The 23,000-nt window shown below is 42.4% G+C and overlaps 2 protein-coding genes across 4 annotated transcripts in view; both read right to left on the reverse strand.

The window, feature by feature from the left end:
• Positions 1–1,281: 1,281 nt before the first annotated feature.
• Positions 1,282–18,437, reverse strand: DEPDC7 (DEP domain containing 7). Of its 3 annotated transcripts, XM_050335317.1 has the most exons (11): positions 16,261–18,437; positions 16,064–16,170; positions 14,705–14,864; positions 6,865–7,252; positions 5,070–5,200; positions 4,173–4,362; positions 3,161–3,375; positions 2,264–2,406; positions 1,957–2,082; positions 1,779–1,857; positions 1,282–1,601 (listed from the first exon to the last, which is right to left on the reverse strand). In XM_050335317.1, exons 2-11 carry the CDS (start codon positions 16,064–16,066, stop codon positions 1,387–1,389), a joined length of 1,650 nt encoding a protein of 549 aa, XP_050191274.1. In that variant the 5' UTR covers positions 16,067–16,170; positions 16,261–18,437; the 3' UTR covers positions 1,282–1,386. The 3 variants fall into 3 exon arrangements, with proteins under 3 accessions (XP_050191274.1, XP_050191273.1, XP_050191275.1); XM_050335316.1 differs by lacking the exons at positions 14,705–14,864; positions 16,064–16,170; positions 16,261–18,437 and adding an exon at positions 9,401–9,611; XM_050335318.1 differs by lacking the exons at positions 14,705–14,864; positions 16,064–16,170; positions 16,261–18,437 and adding an exon at positions 8,257–9,016.
• Positions 18,438–20,181: 1,744 nt separating this feature from the next.
• The window catches only part of QSER1 (glutamine and serine rich 1), a 37,885-nt gene continuing 35,066 nt past the window's right edge, over positions 20,182–23,000 (reverse strand). Inside the window, 3 exon segments of the mRNA XM_050335315.1 lie at positions 20,182–21,430; positions 22,053–22,148; positions 22,712–22,864. Of these exon segments, the coding sequence (XP_050191272.1) occupies positions 21,290–21,430; positions 22,053–22,148; positions 22,712–22,864 (390 nt within the window). The 3' untranslated portion in view covers positions 20,182–21,289.

Below are 23,000 nucleotides of genomic sequence, written 5' to 3' on the forward strand. Positions count from 1 at the left end.
TCCACCCCCACATTTTAAAGTGAGAGTTAAGCCAACTTTTCTGAGGAAGTACATTTATAATAAAAAGCTTTCAGTTAAGACTAAGAACTACAAAATATAACTACTAAAAAGGGTTATACTTCCCCACACACACACTACTAGAACTGGATAATTTTTAGAAGTCCTTTCTAACTGACTAGAATAAGCTTTTCCCACGTTTGTCATCCATCCCCCATCAGGACAACAGAACACATTGTCCTATTGCACACCAAGCCCTCAGCTCTGTTTCACAGAAAGCACTTGGGCCACTGGCACCAGACACCACTAATGACTGAAGAGTTACTTAGGCAGACACATTACAGCATCTCACATAGGGCTGTGTCTTTAAAAATCAGATCACTGTGTGTTTGTAACAGTTATTACTACCTTGATGTCATAATTAAACCAGCTTTTGTTCCCAAATAGAACAAAATTTGTTATTTCTTTCAACAGCAGCCGTAACAAAGTTTGGCTGATACCATCCCAAAGATAACCCCACAAAGCCAAAATTAGATCTCTAATCGTGCTCTGTATCTGCCTGCACTTTCCTGTGCTGCAAAGCTTGGGATTTCCACCGTAGACCAGACACAGATAAAATATACAGCCACAAGACAAGCCAAAGGCCCTTCCTCCGCTCCAGCTCTTTTCTAATTACAGCTGGTGCCATCAATAAGAGTTACAGTCAGAGCAAAACACTGCAGGGATGAAGATAACCAGCCATAAACAGTCCATCCTGTGGCAACCAAAGCCAGACTGATTTAAAACCTCCAGAATATCTTTTACCATCCCAGGAGAGTGAGTTCCTCAGTATGGTGCCATTTGAGCTTAGAACAGCACAGTAAGTTGTCATGCACGTGCACAGCGCAGTTAGCTGGGAAGCTGGAAGGAAAGCTGTGGAACATCAAGCAGGAGATGTTATTCAGCTCTGGCCATTACATAGAAACTCAAAGATCAATGCTACACGTGTCAGTCACATAATGCAAGGCAAATTAGAAAAAAAAATAATGTTCAGCATAAGATTCAGTGCTGGGGTAAAAGGTGACAGAGACATTTCATTCACGGTGTCTTCCATCTCAGGAATTTTGATATTTGAATAAAGGGAGTCAATAGACTTGGCTTTAGGTGAGGAAAAGGATGGATTATTTTGGTCCTATATGGATTATTATATGGTCCTATAGCAATTAAGAATGAGCAAAGCTAAACTATAAACAAAGGCCACTTTTGTACTGTTGGCTTTGGTAATAACTGAATAAATTCCATCTATTTCCACAAAATAATTTTATTAGGCAGAATACATGAATACAAAAATTTACAAATATATTAGTGTTTTCAATGCTGGAGTATACAAAGTAATCTATATTTAAAGCCTCACACACACATATTAGTAACTCTATCTCCAAAATACTGCATAAAAATACTTGGATTGCTGCTATGAAACTGATCTAGCAGTCTCTTTCTCTCTTTGTCAGAGAGCTTTGAGTCTTCATCAATCGCTTTCAACAGGGACAACAGCTCATCTTTTGTGGTCTTCTCCGTATTGGAGCGATACTCTCTTTCATCGAGCTTTTGGCAAAAGGTGTAGCCTAAAAGGAAGCAGGAGACATTCAGAGAGTTAACACCACACTCAGCCACCCTCGAGATTCCACAGACCCACCCTCCTCCAGAGTCAAATCAGTCAGTGTCACAGCAGGTACTTTTTGCAGCACCGATTTCTCATTTGGGGGCGTGACAAGATTGAAGAGCTCTGTTCGGACTGTTACCTGTTATCTTACTGGGATCCTGGCCTTTCTGCAGAGCCAGCAGTTTGTTGCTGACCATCTTATGCAGTGTCCCTGGGATCTTGAAGGGAAAGAGAAGACAGTGCACCATAAGTTTGGAAAGGCAATTCTGCACAGGTATATAAGATTAGCCAAAGCCTGGTCATTTCCTAGCTCTTACCTTTAACACATCTCTTTGGTTGTCCACCAGGAACAAGATCAGGAGGTCAGTTTTCCCTCTGGATAAGTTTTTATTGTTGATAATAGCTTTGGAGAATGTTCTTTTCACGACCATCCTGTTGTCACTCTGAAGGACAAAGTGAATTAAGGACGAAAAGAGGAGAATTAGTCTCCCCCTTCCTCGTTGTTCTTCCAGAGTCACTGCTCTTCCTGTAGCCACATATTTAAGCTACAAACACGTTTTCCTACCGGTGCCTGTGACCTCTAGATTTCAGTAAGTGTAAAGCATCTGTTAAGCACACACTTACCTCCTTCTGCAGTTTGAGCTCAGAACTGTGTGCTGCAACAGCCATGAAGTACAACAGTCTCCTGAACTCCTCCCTGACTTGGCTGTCCAGAAGTTTCAAATACAGCTGAAGAGCTTCTAAAGATTGCTCCATCTTCCCATTCACTGGGGAGAGACAAGGGTACCCTATTGCCATATCGATTTAAACAAACGTTGCAATGAAACACCTAAATTAGCCACTGAAGAGACCCTTCATCTCTCTACACAGAACTGGTCAAACTAAGCCATTAATTCTCACAAAAACTTCTCACAGGTTGATGAGAGCTGCTTGCAGGCAGTCTGAGAACATCCCACATACAGACTTGCAGACTGGTATTTAAGTAGGCTCACTTGCAATTAAGTTCAATTACAGTTCAGCCATCTTGAATGGGACATGAAATAATTGCAAAGAGAAAATGGTTCTGTTAAAGAAATGAATGGCCTCTTGTTGTGGAAACAAAGATCTCCCAAAAAATGAGAAATATGTTCTTGATACATGGGCTAGTTTGAGGAATTAACTTCAAACCACTCTGTGGAGCTGGGGTAAGTTTTAATTTGCCTTACTATGCAGAATAGCCATTTTAGATGTGTGAATTATTAAAATGAAGTAGGTTGTACTAATATTCTCCTTTTATCATGTAGGGAGGAGGAATGGGCTATAAATGCAACAGGACAAACTAATCCCATGGAAGAAGAAGCAGTGTGAAAAATGAACAGGGAGAGAACAGGGATGAGATGTTAATTGATGACTAAAACATCAAAGGCTTTCTAAAATGTTGTCTAAGCAAAATTTAAGTAGCATTTCTGTGTAAAAAAAAAAAAAGGGGGGGAAAAGTTGTGAATGGGGTACAAAACATCTATACAGCTTTATTTTACTTACCTAATAGTTCTGCAATTCCTAGATGGATTTCAGGTGCGTGGCTCAACAGCGGCTCCTTTTTTTGGCTGTAGTATCTACCAATATTGTCAAACAGCAGCAGCTTCCACGTGTCTGCCTGATCTGGCTGATCAGGCAAGTTCCTGCTGATATCTACCACCATATGATCCGGAAGGTATTCCAAGCAATCTATTGCTGCCGAGAGCCATTCGTCTGTCCTGGAAGACAGGGGGGGTTCAGGTCTGTGGCACTGCCCACAGGCGCCTTCCAGAGCTGGTTGCTTTGCTTTGCACAGAAAGCAGGCAGACTGGTTTGTCAATCCCAGGGAAAACTGCATGTGTAAGTACTTAAATACATTAGAAATTCTCACACACACACACACAAGACACTTCACCTGACACACTCAGGTGGATCACAGTCATATACCTCCTTGTTATGTATTTAATCAAGATGAGGAATTAGTAACCCACACAGGTAAACAGTCACAAGCAGTTAAACCTAAAGTCAGTGATGTCCTCTGCTGTGAGATAAGGACATAATTACTGCTGGATAAACAGAAACATGAACCCTGATCTGATTCAGACTGGTAGAAGTTGTTCAGACAATGTTTTTAACTCTAGGCACAGTCTCAAGCTCAGCATTCTTGGCTCTTTTAATACAGTAGGAGGAACTAAACTACTCCCTCAAAAATGTTCTAAGGGAAAACTTTCAGGTCAGTAGTAAAAAGCTCTGTTCTTCCCTCAATGCAGCAAAGAATTTCCCCTCTGAATACCATCATGGCATTCAAAAACCATTCCAGTGTTGAGCAGCAATTATCTCACCACTCTGGCTTAGAGCTAAGCAATTGTTATTTACCAGTTATTCCAGTCAAGCCCAACAGGGAGCAAAGTGCCTGCTCAGTCCTACCCGCAGGACTGAGACTACTACATTTCTACCCAAAGATCAGCTGTGCCTCACACTGCCACGAAAGCAAAAAGTGTTTTCCAAGCTGCAGAGGAGAGCAGTGAACACTTACTGCGAGTCACTGAAAGCCTTGAGAATCTCTCTGTCCAGGTAGTTGCTGGTGATGACATACCCAGCTCCCTTCCTTGGCTGGGGGAGCTGAGGTCTGATCTCTTGGTGCTCCAGCAGAGACTCCAGGAGGGGAAGGTCGACCAGCTGCAGCAGCCGAGCGATTGTTTGCTCCTGCCACACTTCATTAATGACTGGGAAGGGCGGATACACAAAGCACGTGGAGACTCAGCAAGTGCAAAAACGGATTAGGAGAAAAGGACAACTCCCTTTCCTCCCATCAGGCCTAACCTACCAGATTAATGTTACTAACACAGAGATTTACTGTGGCAAAGCACGTGGCCCTTATCATCTTGAAGTGCCTTTTATCACCACAAAAGGCAAGAATCACCCGTTTGTTATACTTAACTACAGGTGTGGGGGAACTGCTTTTTGGGTGACTTTGAAGGGCCTTACAGTCTTTGTGCTCTAATTTGCAAACAATCGTTGTTCTGGATAAGATATATATAAAAAAAAAGGTTAATAGTGACACTGTCCTTATCACAGCTGCCTAGGATGGTTCCCCATGATGAAAGCACAATTTCTAGGGTGCATTAGCATTTTCAACCAAGGGGAAAAAAACACATTAGATCATAGTTTAATCCAAAAGAGACAGACATGAGTTGTCAAGAATGGTTTCACACAGTACTGAAGGAGTGCTGGATGTGCAGATAGTTCAAAAGCCAGGGAGGAGTTCTAGCTGACAGTTGACTACTGCCTTTTCACGACATGCTGTTCAAAACCAAGTACTATGAGAGTCAGTTTGTCTCCCTCTCCAATCTGACAGGCATAAGTCTTTCCAGTCCTACAGATTTACCTTCCTCCTCCCACAGACAAACGACTGTGACATTATTTGGCTCACCTCGACGGGACAAACTATCCGAGATGTTTACTTGAGGGGTATTTGCAGGCTTTAGACTCAGGTTTTCCCAAAGATCCTCCAAGTTTTCCGGTTTGACAGGAGTGGAGTGGAACAACATGCTCTTTTCGTGTCTGAGATTAGAAACAGATTTTATATAATATCTCTATCCACACATATGGATAACCAAACATATCCTGCAACATATAGATATGGATAACTGTGCCAAGATTAAAAAGTGTTCTCTCCTATAGAGATATTTACAGTATCTTCTTCTCTCCTGCCTGACACTTCCTTTGTCCAAGTCATCCAGGAGAACATGATATACCTTAAAGAATTAATTGCATGTAACAGTTGTGTGCACAGTTCCTCCCTTAGAACTTGTCACAGCTACTTCAATTACCACAGAGAAAGTTTAAGAGCATAAATGGTTAAGCAGGGGAAATTAATTTTCCAAACCCCAATAGGATTCCCCCCTCAAAACTTCCAGAGTTTTAAGACATCCATGATAGTGAAGCAGGGACAAACATTTAGAGGTGTTCTTGAAAAACCAAGGAGGTGATTGCTCCAGAGTTATGGGGCTTGTTCATGCTAATGGAAGCCTTCAGAAACCTGCCACCCCTGCTTCTGTGTGTTGGCCAGTTCTTCTCACAACTGCCTGCACAGGCTGTGGAGCAGACAGAGGTACTGCTCCAGCCCCAAAATTATCATTCCTCCAAGCATATCTATTTCATTTCAACTCCCAGGGTTTCTTTGGTCTAGGGCACTGCAAAAATCCTTCCGATGCCCACTGTCCTTCCTATGGATGTGACAAAGTGCATGGATCGATGGATCTGTTCCTTTCTCTAAATGAAGAACAGTAACCCAATGGATCTGTGCCCTGCCCAGAAGAAAACCACCTTCATTCAACAATAATAAAACATGAATAGTCCTGTTTAATGACTGTTTGTCCAATATGTTCTAAGTCTGCTTTAACAACCTTGTAATGAAAATATTTGTAAGTACCACACTTGATTAAAGTGTTATTATCTCTTGCAAATTCTCCTCTTTCCAAATAAAGACTTGGGACTGTTTGATTTAGTACAGAGGGGAGAAGACAGACCAAGAAACTATTTTCATTCTGTTTCTGTAATATTTTCATCAGGGTTGATGCATTCAAGTTCATATTTGCTACTCTCATTAACAGGTCAATCACATAAGGAGGGTTTTTTTTCAGGTCAGTAACATTTGCAATTTTCAAGAGTGCATATTGCTAAAACTATTGTATTAACTGTATAAACAGCAAAACAGCCTGCCACATAGGCTAGGAAGAAGTCATACATGCATAAAGAAGAGGATAAAAGAAAAGCTAAATTTGAAGTCTAGAGAAGCCAAGATGATGAAAGGAGAAAACAATTTTTCTTTTAAAAGATGCATGGATTAGTGGTTTACGCCAGAGCCAGATGTGCAGTGACTAAAGATTGCTCTGTTGCATTATTCCTGTTTGATGCACCTGAATTCCAGGTGGTTATATGGCTTTAGACCACTATCAAAATGCACTTAATTTCTACCCTCCTACCTCCCTCCCCCAAGGCAATGTGATAACAGCCACAGAAAACAAGTAACTACGCAGGCTGAGTGATTTACTCTCTTCAAATTGCTCCTTCCTACCTGTCTTCCACCCACAAACACCTCATGTGTGCAGTATCTATTTCCCCCCCCCAGGTCCTGTAATTGCACAGCAGTTTTCCCTTCTCTCCCCCACAACACTTCACGTCGTTTTTAAAGGAATCCTTCCCTTCACGCTCCACGCACTGACCTTTGTGGGGTGCACTGCAGGTAGTCTTTATCAAGTTCTGTTTGGCTCGAGGCATTTGTGAACCTGTAGAGGCTGCTGCTGCTGTCCTCAAACACAGAGCGCTTGTCCTTCCCGAAGACCCTCGTGGAAACAGCCTCGAACACTTTGTAGTCCATCAGCGCCTGGCACACGCGCACCACCTTGGCGCGGGAAATGTCCACATCCCCGAAATACTTGTTCTGCAGGAGATGGGCAAACACCACATCCACAGCATCCGAGCCAATGAAGCAGTCGTGGTAGCACTTCAGGTTCTGGCGGCGCTTCTTCACTTCCACTTGGGTTTGGAGAGCGCCGATAATGCTGCTCCAGACGTACGTCGCTCCAAACGGCTTCTGAGCCAAGCTAAAGCCTGAGAACAGAGACAACAAAGGCTGAATTCATGCTGCAGCTAGAACAGAACAGCCCCCTTTCCGCCTCCTAGCTCTCATGAATCTCCTAAGGATTCAAAAATCTTTGAGACTTCCACTTTGGCTTGGGTTGCTCGTGCATTAGCACTTTGTTACTTCCTTAGCAGGTCTGTCTGCCGTGTGTGTGTCTCTCTCTCTGGTGGTTCCTCTGACTACATCAGCCTAAAGCTTTTCGACCACGAGTTCCTGTTTTCTTCAGCCTCTCTTTTTGGCACTGCCCTTTTGTGTGTCCCTCTGTCACCTAACGGTGACACTTGTAGAACCTACTCCTGGGCACGCGTGTCCCACAGCCATGAACCGGCAACTGCCCTGTTAGTTCCTCTCCTAACACTCCCCAGCTGGGCAGGGAAGAGGGGAGCAGGGATGAAGAGACACATCAAAACCTCGTTTCCTGCAGGACTGCGCACACACACCAGCTCCCCAGTATCAGTGCTTATTAGCACATCACTAACACGTTCAAGGATTCTCCTGAGACACTTGTCCCACCAAACAAGGTCCTGCTGAGACCTTGGCTCTGTGTGCTCAGTGCCACTTCCTTGAGCCTTCCCTCCCCCAGTAAAGCCACTGCACTATTACTCATTTACCAGTCTGATTAGAGCAATGTGCCAGCAGCCAACAGTTTGACCAGAGGCTACACTCAGGCTCCACAAGGACTTGAAAACACGAAGTTTACAGGTGGCACCTAACTGGGAAGGGCTGCAGCCACCAGAGAGACTGGAATTAGAAAACATGTTTTTCAGTAAGTCAGATGAATAATTTAGTAAGAGAGGAAAACAGAGGAAGAAGAGGGAAATCAAAAGCTGAAGGACAAAATATGGAATGAAGAGCTGGCAGCAATCCTACAGAAGGCCATCTGGGATTGTGACAGACCTCAAACCAAATGAATTAACAGTGCCATGCAGTGTTTGAAAAAAAACAACATGCAACTCCTTCTGGAACATATTACCATGAGCATTTTCCACAGAGATGCAGGAGGTGTCTTTTTTTTTTTTTTCCCTGTTCTGTTTAGTCTGAAGTGGTTTTACTTAGAGAATTGTATTCCAGTTTGGGACACCAGTGTTTCCAGCTGATCTCCATCTACCAGAAAGCCCAGAAATTACCAAATTAGCACAGGGAGACGGGAAGGTAGAGAGCGCAGTAAAGACTGATGGGGAAGCAGAGAATACAATACAATTTGAACACACCGACACTTATAAAGGGCAGCAACAGTTATCTTTCTGAAAAGATTCATGTCACGGGAAAAAACAAACAAACAAAAAAAAAAGCTTTTTAATGCACAGCATTGAGCCAGCCAAGGTAGAAATCTTCCAGAACCCACAGTTTCCAAAGTTTTAAACGTACAAGACAGACAAGGCACACACACCTGCTGCTACTTTAACCTGATGACACCTTCAGGCAGGCAGAAAAAAAACTCAACAGGACGCATAATTCCCTTTCAACCCCTACACCTGAACAGCAGACTGACCTCTTCAGAAGGAAAAAACAGCCCAAGCTCGACACCACCAAACACACACACCAACACTGGCTTCCGTTGCTAAAATAAATACCAACACATACGACCTGTTTTACTACTAACCACGGCTTTATCGCCTCTGCCTTACAACACCGCAGAAGAGACTTGAGGGAGGTACACGCGTGGCGCCAAGGTTACAAGATTCCACAAAGTTAAGGCGCTGGAGGTAGGAAAGAAAACCAAAAACCATCTCCCAGCGAGCGCCACCTGCTCTGCACCCCAGCCCGCTCTCTGGCCACGCAGCTGCCCCGCATTTCCCCGTCCCCCTCCCCGCCCGCAGCTCCGGGCTCTGCCGGGGCTCTCTCTCCCTGTCCCGGAGCTGCTCCGGTGCCGGCACATCCCGGACGGGGCCCCCCTGAGGAAGCGCCTCCCGGGTCCGGAGCGCGGCCAACTTTTGAACCTCTGGGAGCCGGGAAAGGCGCCGCACGGGGCCGCAGCCGGCGGGGAGCGGGACGGCTCCAGCCCCCATCCCACGGCGGGACAGCCCCGTCCCGTCCCGTCCCGTCCCGAGTGCGGGCAGCCCCTCGCCCCCTTCCCTGCTCCCCGTTCCCCCCATCCCCGCTCTCCCCGGCCGTACCCGGGGGCCTGGCGGCGGGGCTGCAGACGGCGCTGAGGTTCAGGGCGGCCGCCTTCTCCCGCACCGTGGCCATGGCGAGCTCCGTCCCCGCGATGTGCCGGAGCCGGGCGGGCCCGCGGCTCAGGGAGGGACCCGCGGGGGCGGAGCTGCCGCACCCACGCCCCGGGGAGGTGCCCGAGCCCGGGGCACAAAAGGCAGCGACGGCCCGGTGTGCCTCCTCCGGGCGCTGCCCGCCTGCCCGCCGACGCGGTTTAGTTTCCTGAACAATCACAGAATCTCCGGAGATGGAAGAGCTCTCTGCAGATCGTCCAGTCCAGCCCCCCTGCCAAGGCAGGGTCACCTGAAGCAGGTGGCACAGGAACGTATCCAGCTCTGGTTTGAACGTCCCTGGAGACTCCACGACCTCCCTGGGCAGCCTGCTCCAGTGCTCTGCCATCCTCAGGGGGAAGAAGTTTTGGCTCGTGTTGAGGTGGAGCTTCTTGTGTTCTAGTTTATGGCCGCTGCTCCTCGTCCTGTCTCCAGGCACCACTGCCTTTGGGAAATTTATATGTATTGATGAAATGCCCTCTCAGTCTTCTCTAGACTAAGCAGGTCCAGCTCCCACAGTCTCTTCTTGTTAAGGAACGTGCTCCAGCTCCCTCATCATCTCTGTGGATCCTCTCCAGTAGCTTGTCTTTCTTGTACTGAGGAGCCCAGAACTGTACACAGCCCTCCAAATAAGAACTGTGGGATCCATAGGCAGCAGTGAGTGCAACTCCACTGGGCAATCTGTTGTAAAGAAGTTCTTCCTCATGCTAAGGTGAAACTTCCTGTCATCAGTTTCTGCCCGTTGCCCCTTGTCCAGTTGCTTGGCACCACCGAGCAGAGTCTGGATCCATCCTCTGACACCCACCCTTTAAATAGTTACACACATTAACGAGGTCTTCTCTCAGTCATCTCTTCTTGAGGCTGAACACACCCAGCTCCCTCGGCCTTTCCTCGTAAGAGATACTCCAGTCCCCCAATCATCCTCGCTGCACTCTGGTGGACCCACTCCAGGAGCTCCATGTGTCTCTTAATTAATCTCTCCTGATTTACCATGTCATTTAAAACCCCAAAGCAGCCAGATCTAGTCCTGTGGGTTAACCTGAGCACAGGCCTCGTGTGTGACGGTGGCTGAACAAGTGAACACTGTCCGTGGCTGTCACCAGCACGTATGGCTTGAACACCCACATATGGTTGAAGTTTTCCTCTGGTGTCTTCTATGAGCTCTTTATTATAGCAACAGGCATTTCTCACTGCAATGAAATAATAAATTCACTTTCACGGTAATAGAAGTTTTCTTCTACTGTCTGCAGCAAATTATTGGGAGATTCACCATCATTTTCTAAGTATGGATTATTTTGATAATTCATTCTTACTCAATGAAAGTGTATTAGAACGACATAAAATCAATCACGTTTTCAGACTGATTTCAAGAGGAACAAAGCCAAATCGATCTCCACGATATACAAACTCAGAGGTACATACTGCACATAAAAGACCAAACAATAAAGACGTTACAAAGATGATGCAAAAATTAATTTTGAGTTATCGGATTATTGAACTGTTGATGGCAGTTTTGCAAAACAAAATCCCCTGGGAAACTTCAGCCCGCTCAAACTTCTTCATGTTTTATTGCCTGAGCAATACAGTATTTAATAATGGGAGTTCTAGGAGTGGAAGTTCTTGTGAAGGTTTTCAGATAAGGAAGTCTTGAATTGCTGGGCCCAGAGAAAAAGGAACCTATTCAAACTGTAGCAAAATGCCAGCCTTTGAAAATGAAGGTCACAAACAGAGGTTTCTTTCTTGGGGGAAGATGTTAAAAAAGAAGTTGTCTTGGCTCACAGGTGCCATTAAGAATAACACATAATGCATGGGTTAGTGGGGATTTCCATGATACACTATTTTATTATTCCCTACTTTTGTAGCAGTTTGAGGCCTTTTGTAGCAGTTTTTTGAGGCATTGCCAAAATAGAATTGAAAATCGGTGAATGCCAGAGTTCATTTTAATTTTTAAAAATAATTTATTTTAGCCTGCTTGTTGAAATAAAGTGATGCAGCAAATCATTCTGCAGCGGTTCACCTAACCTGGAGAGAATTTAAAACCACAAACATTTTCAAATAGGAGGTGCACCGATCACCTCAAAACAACATTACACCTTACACCAGAGAATGATTTGTCAAAATACTGCTGGTATTTGATACAATATCTGGTATCAAAGGATGCTGAAAACTGCTGTCTTTTGGTCTTTCTTAAAATAACACCATTTTATAAAAATGCTTTCCTGCTTTACTGTTGGCTCTCTGCCTATTAATGTTGTGTGAAGCTGCACAGAGCAACAATTTCGTGATACAGTTAGGGCGACTAAAAATGTATTTTTAACAAATTACGCAACCGAGTCTTAATTTGTACAGTTATGTCAGATCCTTTGCAGCTGTCATAAAGAACTTTTATAGCAAGGAACAGCAAGATAAAAATCTATTTTAATTTATTTCCAGCCAAGATACTCCTACCACCTACAAAAGGATCATATAGGAGATATAATTGAACACAAGATGCTATAAAACCAAGCAGTGTTTAATGTTCCAATTATTATTCAGATTTCAAGTGCCAATAATAGATATTGATTTGTCACTGAAAATTGGCTACGAAATAAAGGGGGGTTCTTGCAGAAAAACACTATCCAATTTCTTATTTTCAATAGAATTTAGATCCCGCTTTCCCTAATGGTTAGCACAGAACTCTGCATTTCAAATGCTGATAACACATTTCACACGTCAGAAGGCTCTCTCTCCTATACCAAACTTTTATCTTTGGATTTCAAATGTCTTCCCATAACAATATAAGCTTTAAAGATTAAGTACATGTCAACACAGCTTAAATGCATACATACATAAAACTTTATTGCCATAATCATGAGGATCTCTTGAACCCAACCTTTGTGGCTGTTTCTGAAGAAGCACAGCCATTAATAATTACCATAAAAATTCAGAAAAATATTCCAGTTATTTAGAACAGTTACTCTTCTGTTTTTTCCCCACTTAAGTATCAACAATGCCTGTATTCTCTACAGCGGTGAAGCTGATGAAAGGAGAACATTTTAAACAATAACCCTTAAAATGTTGCTCCATTCCATTCACAAATGTCGAGACAAAGTTCAACATATGTCACACTGTCACACAGAGATACTCATGTAAGGGAAAAGAACAGCTTCAGTTACAGAAATTGCTATTTTTTTAGGTCACAATCATTATGACATTATGAAATCTCCTCTCTTCATTCCTTGAAGGTACAAGTCCAACAGGTTGTTTTTTCATACTCAAGTGGACCTATAAAAATTGGAAAACTCTCTTCCTTCTCTATTAATCTCAAATTTAAGAAAATGAACGGCTATTCGTCAATATTGGATTGCAAAGGGCTGTTTGATATACTGGACAGATGTGAAGGCAGATGACAGAATTCCTGCAGTGAATCTCCCTTCTCGGGGCTGAACTCCACTGGCTGGAGAGGACGGACACTCTCCTTTACAGTGCAGAGCAGGTTAGCCACCAATTCACCCCACTTAGTCCCAGTTTCCTCTCTGAATTACAAACGACCACGTAGCAGCAGGTTCTGTGGGATACAGGGATGCCACCCAGCAGCATTCAACCCAGAGCAAACTCCACCTCTGTCCCACCGCGGAGAAGCCACTTGCAAGCTGCTCTCTGGCTTGGCACGAGCACCATTTACTCCCCAGGCGCGACTCCCGTGTTTGATAACAAAGCGAAATCTGTCAGGATTCCACCCTGGCATTTTGGAACAGTAGACAAAGTTCCCAGGGCAGAAGCTTTCTGGGTGACTTGACTGCGAGTGGACAAAAGGCACATTGTTCAGGGGCACAATGCTTCCAATCCTCCCGTTCCCGGGCTGGAATACCAGTGTGCCTGCGGGACTGAGGCAGGCAGGGCAGTGGCAGGGGAAGGGCAGGGAGGAGCAGCACGGAGCCTGTGCTGGTGCACAGTGACCCCCGGTGGAACTGCACTCCCTGGAGCCCGCACACAGCGCCGGGAAAGGGAGCAGGTTGTGGACAGGATGACCCGAGGCGGTTTGTGGTACGGAAATGGAAGCGCACAGGGGGCAAAGACTATTAGTGAGGTCACCAAAACCACCAGTAGTGATGTCACAAGCCTCTGCTCCTCAGAGGCTCCTCATTAATAAATTTAACAGGATTTTGCCTTAAATGGGTTTTTCAACTTTTGCCTCTTGAGGAGGTTTTCTGGGATTTTCCAAGCAGGATTATGTACTCTAGCCAGAGGCTGACTGCACCACGAGACAGCACGGTCACTTGTTTGGATAACAACTCCTCACAGAACAGTAAAGACTCACTGCCATCTACACACCACAAACCTGTTCAACCAGAATGGGCAAGTGCAATCAGACACACTGAATAATTGAAATGTGAGGAGTCACTCTCTGCCCCACTGGGAGTTACCAGTTCTCAGGTGAGCTGCGGCCACCGACCAGAGGTGAAACTCCTGTACACTGCACCACAAACCCAAAGGCACCAACTCATATTGCTGTGAAAGAGGAAAGGCCACAAAGAATTAGGGGAGCAGCTCTCACCAGTTTGGAGAACTCTGGAGAGCCTGTGAAGGACCAGCTGAATGAGCAGTGACGTCCACCTGAGGCATGGTGAGGTGCTAACTTATCATCGACAAGTTCCACGTTCCCACTCCCCAGGTGAGCAGTCACTGGTGGCACCAGTTTAATGGGATAGAATCACAGAATCACAGGATATTCTGATTGGAAGGGACCCACAAGGATCATCCAGCCCAACTTGTAAGTGAATGGCCCTTACAGGGATCAAACCCATAGCCCTGGCATTATTACCACTGTGCTCTACACAACTGAGCTACCCCAGGGTAGAGGGAGCTGAAGGGGGAGGAAAATGAGAAATCTAAATGGATTTGCTGAGCAAAACTGAATTCCTGATTTTGACCCTTTGGTTTGACTTCTTTAGCAATTGGCTACATAGCACTTATGCTCTAGAGAAGAGAATCAGGTTTATTGTTTATGCATGTTAGAAGTAGGAATCTGTAATTTACCTTTTATATTACAGTGCAATGTGCTGGGGCCACCAAACTCAATTATGCCATGTTTTGCCAGGCCCACAGTTTAGAATGGGAAAATGGCCCTGGAAGGATCCCACAGAGAGCTTTATCACTCCACTAAAGGTCAAAAGGAACTTGCAGAGTGCCTGTCAAAAAGGAAGTAATAATCCCTGGACAAGCAGTTCTCATTACCTGGTTGGTGGGGTTTTTTTAAACCAGTTGGTTCCAGAATTGCAACACTTGGATTCTCCCAGAACACGTGAGCATTCTCTTCAACTCCTTTAGTACAAAGTCCACTGACTGTGGTCAAACCACCTCTCTGGCTGTTTAAACAAAGTTGCTGGACGTTGCACTGAAACAAAGAAGTGTTCCCTTACTGTCTTGTGTTGTGAAAGCTGGAGGGACGGGGATTTCTGCATTCTGACCACCACCAAAAATCTGGGAGCTTGCAGAAACCACCAAAGCTGCTTGAAATCCTTATACTCCCAGAGCTTTGAATGACTTGCCCATTTGACCTAACCTCATGATAAAACATTGATGCTTCAGCTTTTATTCAATTATCCTATCATTTACCTTCTGTTGTCCCAGCCAAAATATCTGATACATAAATAATGCATAGACAGGTCACAACAGCAGCCACCATGGTTAGAGAGGAAAGGATGATGGAAAACAAAACAATTTTACTTAAATTTTTGCCCTGGAAGTGTGAGAAGGCTACAGCATGTACTTCCAGTGACAGAGTTTAAGATTTCAAGTAACACATGTAGAATAAAAAGAAACTTCATTTATTCATAATTTGAGCCAAAAGCACCTATGAAAAAAAATCAATCACAGCTTTTTAAATTGAATTTTTAAAATTCAAAGCATTAGTGACCGGATCTAAGAGTGACCACTACCATCTATAATCATTATCATACACACAGAATCAGATGCACAAATTCTCCTGTGTGTGTCTAAAAGATGACAATTACTCTGAGCCTGAAGCTGTTACACAAACTGTATTATCAGCAGTCAGCACGTTCCATCAGGGCTCAGTTGCAGCAGTTCAAGTTAATTCACTGGATGGAAGTTTTGCAGCTCAGTTCCTGCTGACTTCATTGCTCACACATCTGCATCACTCCTGTTCACTGACTGAACGCCCCTCCTCTAAGGGCTGTTTCAGGGTGTTCTCACTTCCCAAATTCTTCCTTTCCAATGTCCTCCTACATCTGCCCCATGTTTCTTGCAGCTTCCCACCCCTCTTCTCCCTTAGATTCCTCCTTGTACAAACCATCACATACATAGGAGCCCTCCCAAATTATTCCCAATTTTTTTCCCCCCTAAAATCAAGGGTCTTAAACTGCTCCTTCAGTCCTGGCTCTGCTGTTACTGCTGATTCCCTCTGGGCATCAAAAAGCTAAGAAAACCCAACCAAACCAACCCAAACTAAAACACACACACACAAAAGAAAATGCCCAGTGGAACTTTTAAAAGCAGAAACCTAAGACATACCCAGGGCAAAAGAGGTACAATACAGCCCTGAAATTTTGTTTGCTGTTTTCCCTGACTCACCATTTATTTTTGTCCTTTATAAACACCTTGTTCTCTGTATTTAGTGCTGTATTCTTGTGAGAGATCAAACAGAAAGAATTTTAAGACACGTTTCTGTACTTCATTTTCTGGAAATGAAACAAAGATTTGTTGGTTATCTATGGGAGAGGCAAATACCTAATGCAAAGCAAGTAATTTTGATTGCCCAAGATACTTACCCCCAAACTGCTGACAGCAGGAGCTGATGCTCTCTTTTAAAAAGTGTGTACATTCAGCTTCTTGCCTTGCTTTTACTTTTAAAAATAAAACAACAACAACCCTTCATAAAATTATAACATATCTGAAACACAGTATCAAAATCTTCAGCTTCCACCCTGCAACAGGACATTTTCTGCCTACTTGCTTCCCAAAGTGGTTTTTTGTTTGTTTGTTTTGTTGTGGTTTTTGTTTTGTTTTGTTTTGTTTTGAGAAAACAACAATCAACTTCATGGGCAAATGACTCACTTTATACTCATCTTGGTTTGGGAAGCAACTTATACAGAGAGCCATTAAAAAAAAAAGAAAATATTCCAGCCCTTCAGATTCTCCTTGTTCTCCAGCCATAGATCTTATGGACAATATTCACAGCGTGAGATTCAGCCCTCTGTCTGAAGGAAAAACAGCTTTAAGACTATCCAGAGTAATTCATTGTCACCCGTGGGGGAAAAAATATAACAAAACTCTCTGGAGTAACCATTTCTTCCCACAGATGCATAGAGATGATATTCTAATTTAGCAAGAAATAGAACAAGTGAAAATACTGTAGGTAAAACCCACTTGAATTACAGCAGTATTCTCTATCTTACCCTCACTCATCACCAGCAGTTTAAGACCTGGCAAATACATTGTGAAAATTAATTCAGAACATTCAGAACCCGTAACTGGAAAAATCCCAGATCAACCAGACATGCTCAATTCATGCAATATAGTGGAAAAACAACCCCAAACCCTGGAACTGTTCTTCTCCACACTGCAGTCAGAAAAAGTAATCTAAACTGCCAATTTGTTTCCAACAATCTAACTTTCCGAGGCTTGATACTGTAACAATAAATGACTAAGCATTATAAGGTTTTTGTTTAAAAAGTGTTTTCACTTTAATGGGTTCAGTAAATAACATCATGAATGGTACAAAACTGTCCTTTTTCACATTTCCATACATTGTATTATGGACCACCTGAAAATCTGGACTAAGAATGCATAAAGTGTCTCTTAATTAGCCCTAGCTTCATTTTTGCCATATGTAGAGCAGATATGCAGGAAAACATGCATTTATTACCAATGACATGTTCATATTAGCTTAAACAATAAAATATGGCAGGATGTGCATTCTATAATGCACAGGTAATGTAACAGGGTAAAAGAGAGACCAAATGTCAAGTGCTTGGCAACGAAATAAGAAATGGTTGATGACACACTGACATTTTGTGACCATAGTATTAGCTCTTCTGTTTTAAAATCGTTTTAAATAGTAGTAAATATTTAAATAATATTTAAAATATATTTCCTATGGAAATCATTTACTTGGAAGACAGCCTGTAAGATCTGACTTTTTAAAAAGTAGCATTTCATTCCGACAATATATGAATACAATACATGCCACTGAACTTCAGAGATCCTAAAGCCCTTCGCTGTTTTCAGAAACAAATGCCTCAATCCAATTTTGCCTCCGATTTTTTTTTTTTTACTAGCAAAACTTTGGAAGTAGCATCTCAAAGAAAACCTGCCCTTCAGAGAAATACTGTATTTGAATAAAAACCAAACCCAGTGCAGAATGGGAGGCCACACTAAAAGAAAGAAAGTGGAATTAAAAACCAAATAATAGATTACGCAATTGCTTTCATTCCTGTTTTTGCTAATTCATAGTCTAAGGAGGGCTTTGTTCCTTCCTAGTGCATCTTCTCTTGCAGCCACATGAGTGCTCGATTTCCACTGTCAGAGGTTAAGGGATGAAGACCTCACTGTTACTTCAAGGGAAAAAGAACTGAAGTGTGGGTGCAGAATCAATCACCTAAAACGCAACAAAACAGAGCAAAGTTTTTGTGCAAAAAAGTAATTTGTACATCATTGATTTTTTTCCTAAGTTTGCTTCAGTATAAAAAAAAAACTCTTCAATCCCACTAAGGAAGCTTTATTTTGGTTTATGCCCCTTCACCACACTCTAGAGTTCCGTGGTTTCACTTATTCTAATTTGGTAAATTAATAATTCAGCCACCATTTTTGCAGCCCAAGACAAAGATGGAAGCTCCACTACATTAATCTTTAACAGACTGGGGTAGTTACTTTTATTCACGACAGGTTTTTTTCCCCCTGTCTTCTACAGGCACAGTGCTTGTTTAACTGGCCTTGGGAAGAAAACAACCAAAAATAAGCCAGGTCACCTTCTATGGCAGTGCAGAGCATCCTGGCCCCCTTTTTTCTTGGTTTTGGATCTTTTTAAAAATATTGCTAAAATTACCTTCTTTTTAAATAGGGACAAGCTACTCCAAAAGCCTCTCATTTTTGTTGTGGGGTTTGTTTTTTTTTTTTTTCAGCTTCCAAGGACTGAAAGCAGCTTCCTAAAGCTACTTCTCGATTCCAAAACCTCGAGTCAGTACACAGTAGTGGTACAGTGATCATTTAGAAAGCACAGAGACACCTCTCTCAACCTGCAGCTTCACAGTCATGTTAGGAAGGGGGGGTGAGAGAGGCAAAGTCTGATGAGCTCTTCACTACACCCACCAAGGAGCCAACTCCATTGTTCCCTCAGTCTGTATCCCAAGCATTTTCAGATCTACAGACCAGGAATTTCCCAACTGTGCTGTGCACATCACTGCAGTGTGACAACAGAGCTCTGCCTGGGCAAGTAAACCCCTCTCCTGAACCTACACACACTGCCAAGCACAACCAGCAACGAGGGAACACACTAAGGAAACTTGGGAATCCCCACTCTGGATTCAGGAGTACACCAGGCACGTTTCTACCATGCCTCCAGTGTGCATATTTACACAAAAATAGTTTGATCTGATTGCTAGCAAGGTTGGCAACTTTGCTGTTTGGTTTCCACACTCTATAAACTCCAGCTCCTAGCAGGCTGAGTATGACTGAAACTCTTCACCCCTGTGGTTACCCTTCTTCTCCCTGGGAAAATTAATCAGCTCCGTGACTGCTCTAAAACATCTGCATATCCTTCCTAAACCCAAACCCATCTCACTCTCCTCGACGGTTGCAGACACAGCAGTAGCACAATGCATTTAGTGACGTGGGGCCTCCTTTTTTAAAGAAAAACCACGACGGAGAGGCTTTAAAAAAGGCAAGGGCACACCCCCATTTCTGTTCATTGGAGTCTGCACACAGATTGGAAAGGAGAATTATTGCTATTTAAGGATGAAAAGCTTTGGAAATACGGTAAACATCCTACCAGGTTCTAAATCTAACCAGCTAAAACTCTGTACATACTTTAATATTCAAACCTCTATTTGCTTACTCAAGATCAAATAATTTCATCTTCACATCTATTCATTAAACTCTTTATACTTCTACGGTCTAATGAATATTTAACAACTAAACAGGATCAAAACACGGGGAAAAGCTCACATGGCAATGAACATTATTTCATTTGGCCAATGAATAGTGAACCCTGCTTTCTTGGCTGAAATTAAGGCACTAAGTGGCAGTGAAAGGATAAAGGAATGAAGTTTTTCTTTTTCTACATTATCTGAAAAAAGACCAACGTGACTTTTTTTTTTTTTTCTTTTTTTTAGGACGCCAGTAGAGTACATATCCATCGTGAGTGACTCAGTAAGGCATTCTGTTGGCAAATTTAAAGAAAATGTTCTCCTGATTAGAGCCCATTACATTCATTGTCTGAGTGTGACTAGTGGCACTACGAGACTGTTAACAAACTGGAGGGGGTGGAGGGGGGAAAAATAAAAAAGCTACAAAGATGTCTGAAGACTTGAAAAGGCACCAAAAAGAGAACAGCTCTGCAACTGCCAGTTCTACAAACGATTATGTAAGCTGTGTTTAACACTGCATATATAGTCTATTCAATCAACAGTCTTTGTTGACCAAGATAATAAAGTGTAGTAGCTCTTCATTTAAACTCTCAGTTAATCAAGTGCTAGTTTAGTAAGAAATTTATTTTCACGTATCAGAAAATAATAATTGCAGTGTCTAACACAACTACACCTAAAGCAAAACTAGTCTAGTATGCATTATGCATTATTCTGGTTAACACTGAAGCAAACCTGTATAAACAAAAGGGTTACCTCGAGATACATAGTTTACAATATGAAATCAACATATAAATGAATAGGATTTACTGAAAACAATGGAAAGTGTATTACAAAGATACATGTAACAATTTTAACCACAATATTTCCTCTGTGAAAAATACAACTATTAGTGAGATAAAATGTACAATTGAATTTTTTTTTTTTCCAAAAGAAAAAAAAAAAAAGACACAGTATAAAGGAAAATATTTTTTTCTTCAAAACAGGGAAAATAGTTAAGGTCATTGTCTTTCATTACAATATAATTTGACACAAAAGCAGTCATAGGATTGCACCAACTCCATGTTCAGTCTCCTGAACATGACAATAGTAAAAGGAGTCCATAAAGCATAATGAAATTTCTGGATTTTATGATGGCAATATGCGGATGCAGAAATTGATGTCACCCCGGCTCTGTTTACAAAATGTACAAAAACTCTAAATTTGGCGGCCAGACACGTAAAAATTAGTTCACTCCAACACTGACTTTTCTCTCACCAAGTCAGGGATGGAAAAATCTGCAGTATTTTAAGTGTTGTTATCTGTTGAGCAGTAAAAAAAAAAAAAAAAAAAGAGAGAAGAAAAAAGTATATGTAGTGCATGCTTTATCACTTGTCAAAAACATTTCTGAAAATAAAACTAAGTTATCCCATAGTTTACAAAATAGAAACCAACTCTCCAGGTTAAAAACGTGGTTAGGTTTTTATGTTTAGTTCCATCTTCAAAGGACTGATTTTCCTTGGCAGCATCACTTTTCCTCAGCACGAGCCAAGGCACAAAGTTCCAGAAGGAGAAAATAAAAATGGCTACGAAACGAGAAGCAGTCTGGCATTGGGAAAGAAATCAGAGCCTCTCTCGGAGCCTTCTGTTCCATCAGGTTAGTGCCGTAGGGAAAATAAAAAAAATGAAAATTTAAAAAAAAAAAAAAAAAAAAAGGGAGATTTGGGATACACTTTTGTTATGAGCATTTCTGCTGCACGCGATTCAAAAGTTCACCAAACTTTTCGAAGAGATCCTCCACCCATTTGATGTTTTTCATGCACAGCTGCACGATCTCTTCCTGGCCGAGGTCTGCGCTCGTCTTCTGAACAGAAGAAATCTATTTAAAAAACAGAGAAGGATGGGGAGAGAGAGAGATTCACACACACACACACACACAAGTTAGGCTGCCAGAATTTAAGAATTTTCATTTTTATAGGTCTGCAGTTAAATATGAACCTTCTTGGGAAAAAAAAAAACCCAAACAACTATATGCTTTAAAACCAAGAGGAAACGCCCCCAGAAATGCATTTCTTAACAAACCAAGCCAGAGCTCAACTCTTGTGTTTCTGCTACCTGAAATATTTCCACCAAGAATTTGCAGAAAAAATAAAGGAGTGGCGTTCTAAGACAAAATAAGCTTCCAGATCTGAGGAGTTACACACACTGATGAAATTTGTTTGGTTTTTTTTAATTTATTTTGGATAACAGTGGAGAATAGTTCAGGGAATCACACAAACTTTGAAAGCCTCATATCTGACTCTTGTGAGCAGCAGTGCCCACTGGGGCAATATGTGTGCTCAGTGTACCTTTTATTTGCCAGAAAGAATCAATCCCAATAGGAGGCCTCAATCCATACTCATCTACTGAGAAGATGAGAACAGTCCCTCCAGGGGGACTCAATTCCCTCAATAAATTTCCTCAAGGCATGTAAAATTAGCTCAATGAGAACAACTACTTACCTCTTCTTTACATGTTAGATATATGTGATATTTGTAATGATGGAGTGAGTGATATAAAGAATACAACTGTATTTTTTCTGGATCTACTGTAAACTCCTGCAAAAAGAACAATTCTTTTATGTAAATTCACACTATTTAGCAAGATATATTACAGATATTTTCTTCTGTAAACAAATTTTTTTTTCAACAATTCAGAAATGGAGTGCTTCATTCCAATCATTATTTTGACACATTTTGCCAAACTGTAACTTAAAATATATCATAGTTTATCTCCCATCTCCACTTTCCACATTGTTTCATCAAAACCAGGTTTGGGAATGCTTTCAGTTCTCCTGAATGCACTGCAAGTCCAAAAGAGGCAAAACACCTCCTCTCCAGCAACTACTGCAAGAATGACCAAGGCTTAAATCCTTTCCTACCAAATTGATGGGTGACAAACTATCTATTGTAGATGAGTTAAAATAATGATTTAATGGACTGCTTTTAATGTCGGTTTTTAACAGCCCCTTGTCACAGAAAAAGCACCTCACCCCCAGATTTTAATTTTGATAAACCTACCAGAACACCTCATACACGAAGCAGCATTTTATACCCACGTAAATGTGGTTATCATATCACAAGTCAGATGGTGGCAGCACCAAACCCCTCTGAGGACTCACCTGTGCTAATTTAGTGGTTGACTTCGAAGCCCTCAGTGTTTTTTTGTTGTAAGCTTTCCCATTCATTTTGATCTTGGACACGGACGTTCCTCCACATTTTGCCTTGGGGTCCCGAGTGATCACTGTCAGCTCAGGGAAGTTTTCCAAAGCGTTCTTTAACAGAGCATATATAAAAAAAATAAAAATCAAGAGTGGCCAGACTGATGACAAACTGGCCATTTTCCTTTGAGAAGTTTAGAGTGCAGGCTATTATGAAAAAAAATTGTTCTTCCACAAGGACCTGATGAAG

The sequence above is a fragment of the Myiozetetes cayanensis genome, unplaced genomic scaffold (assembly GCF_022539395.1).
Source record: "Myiozetetes cayanensis isolate MyiCay16 unplaced genomic scaffold, myiCay2020 scf6-25, whole genome shotgun sequence".
Classification (NCBI taxonomy): Eukaryota; Metazoa; Chordata; class Aves; order Passeriformes; family Tyrannidae; genus Myiozetetes; species Myiozetetes cayanensis.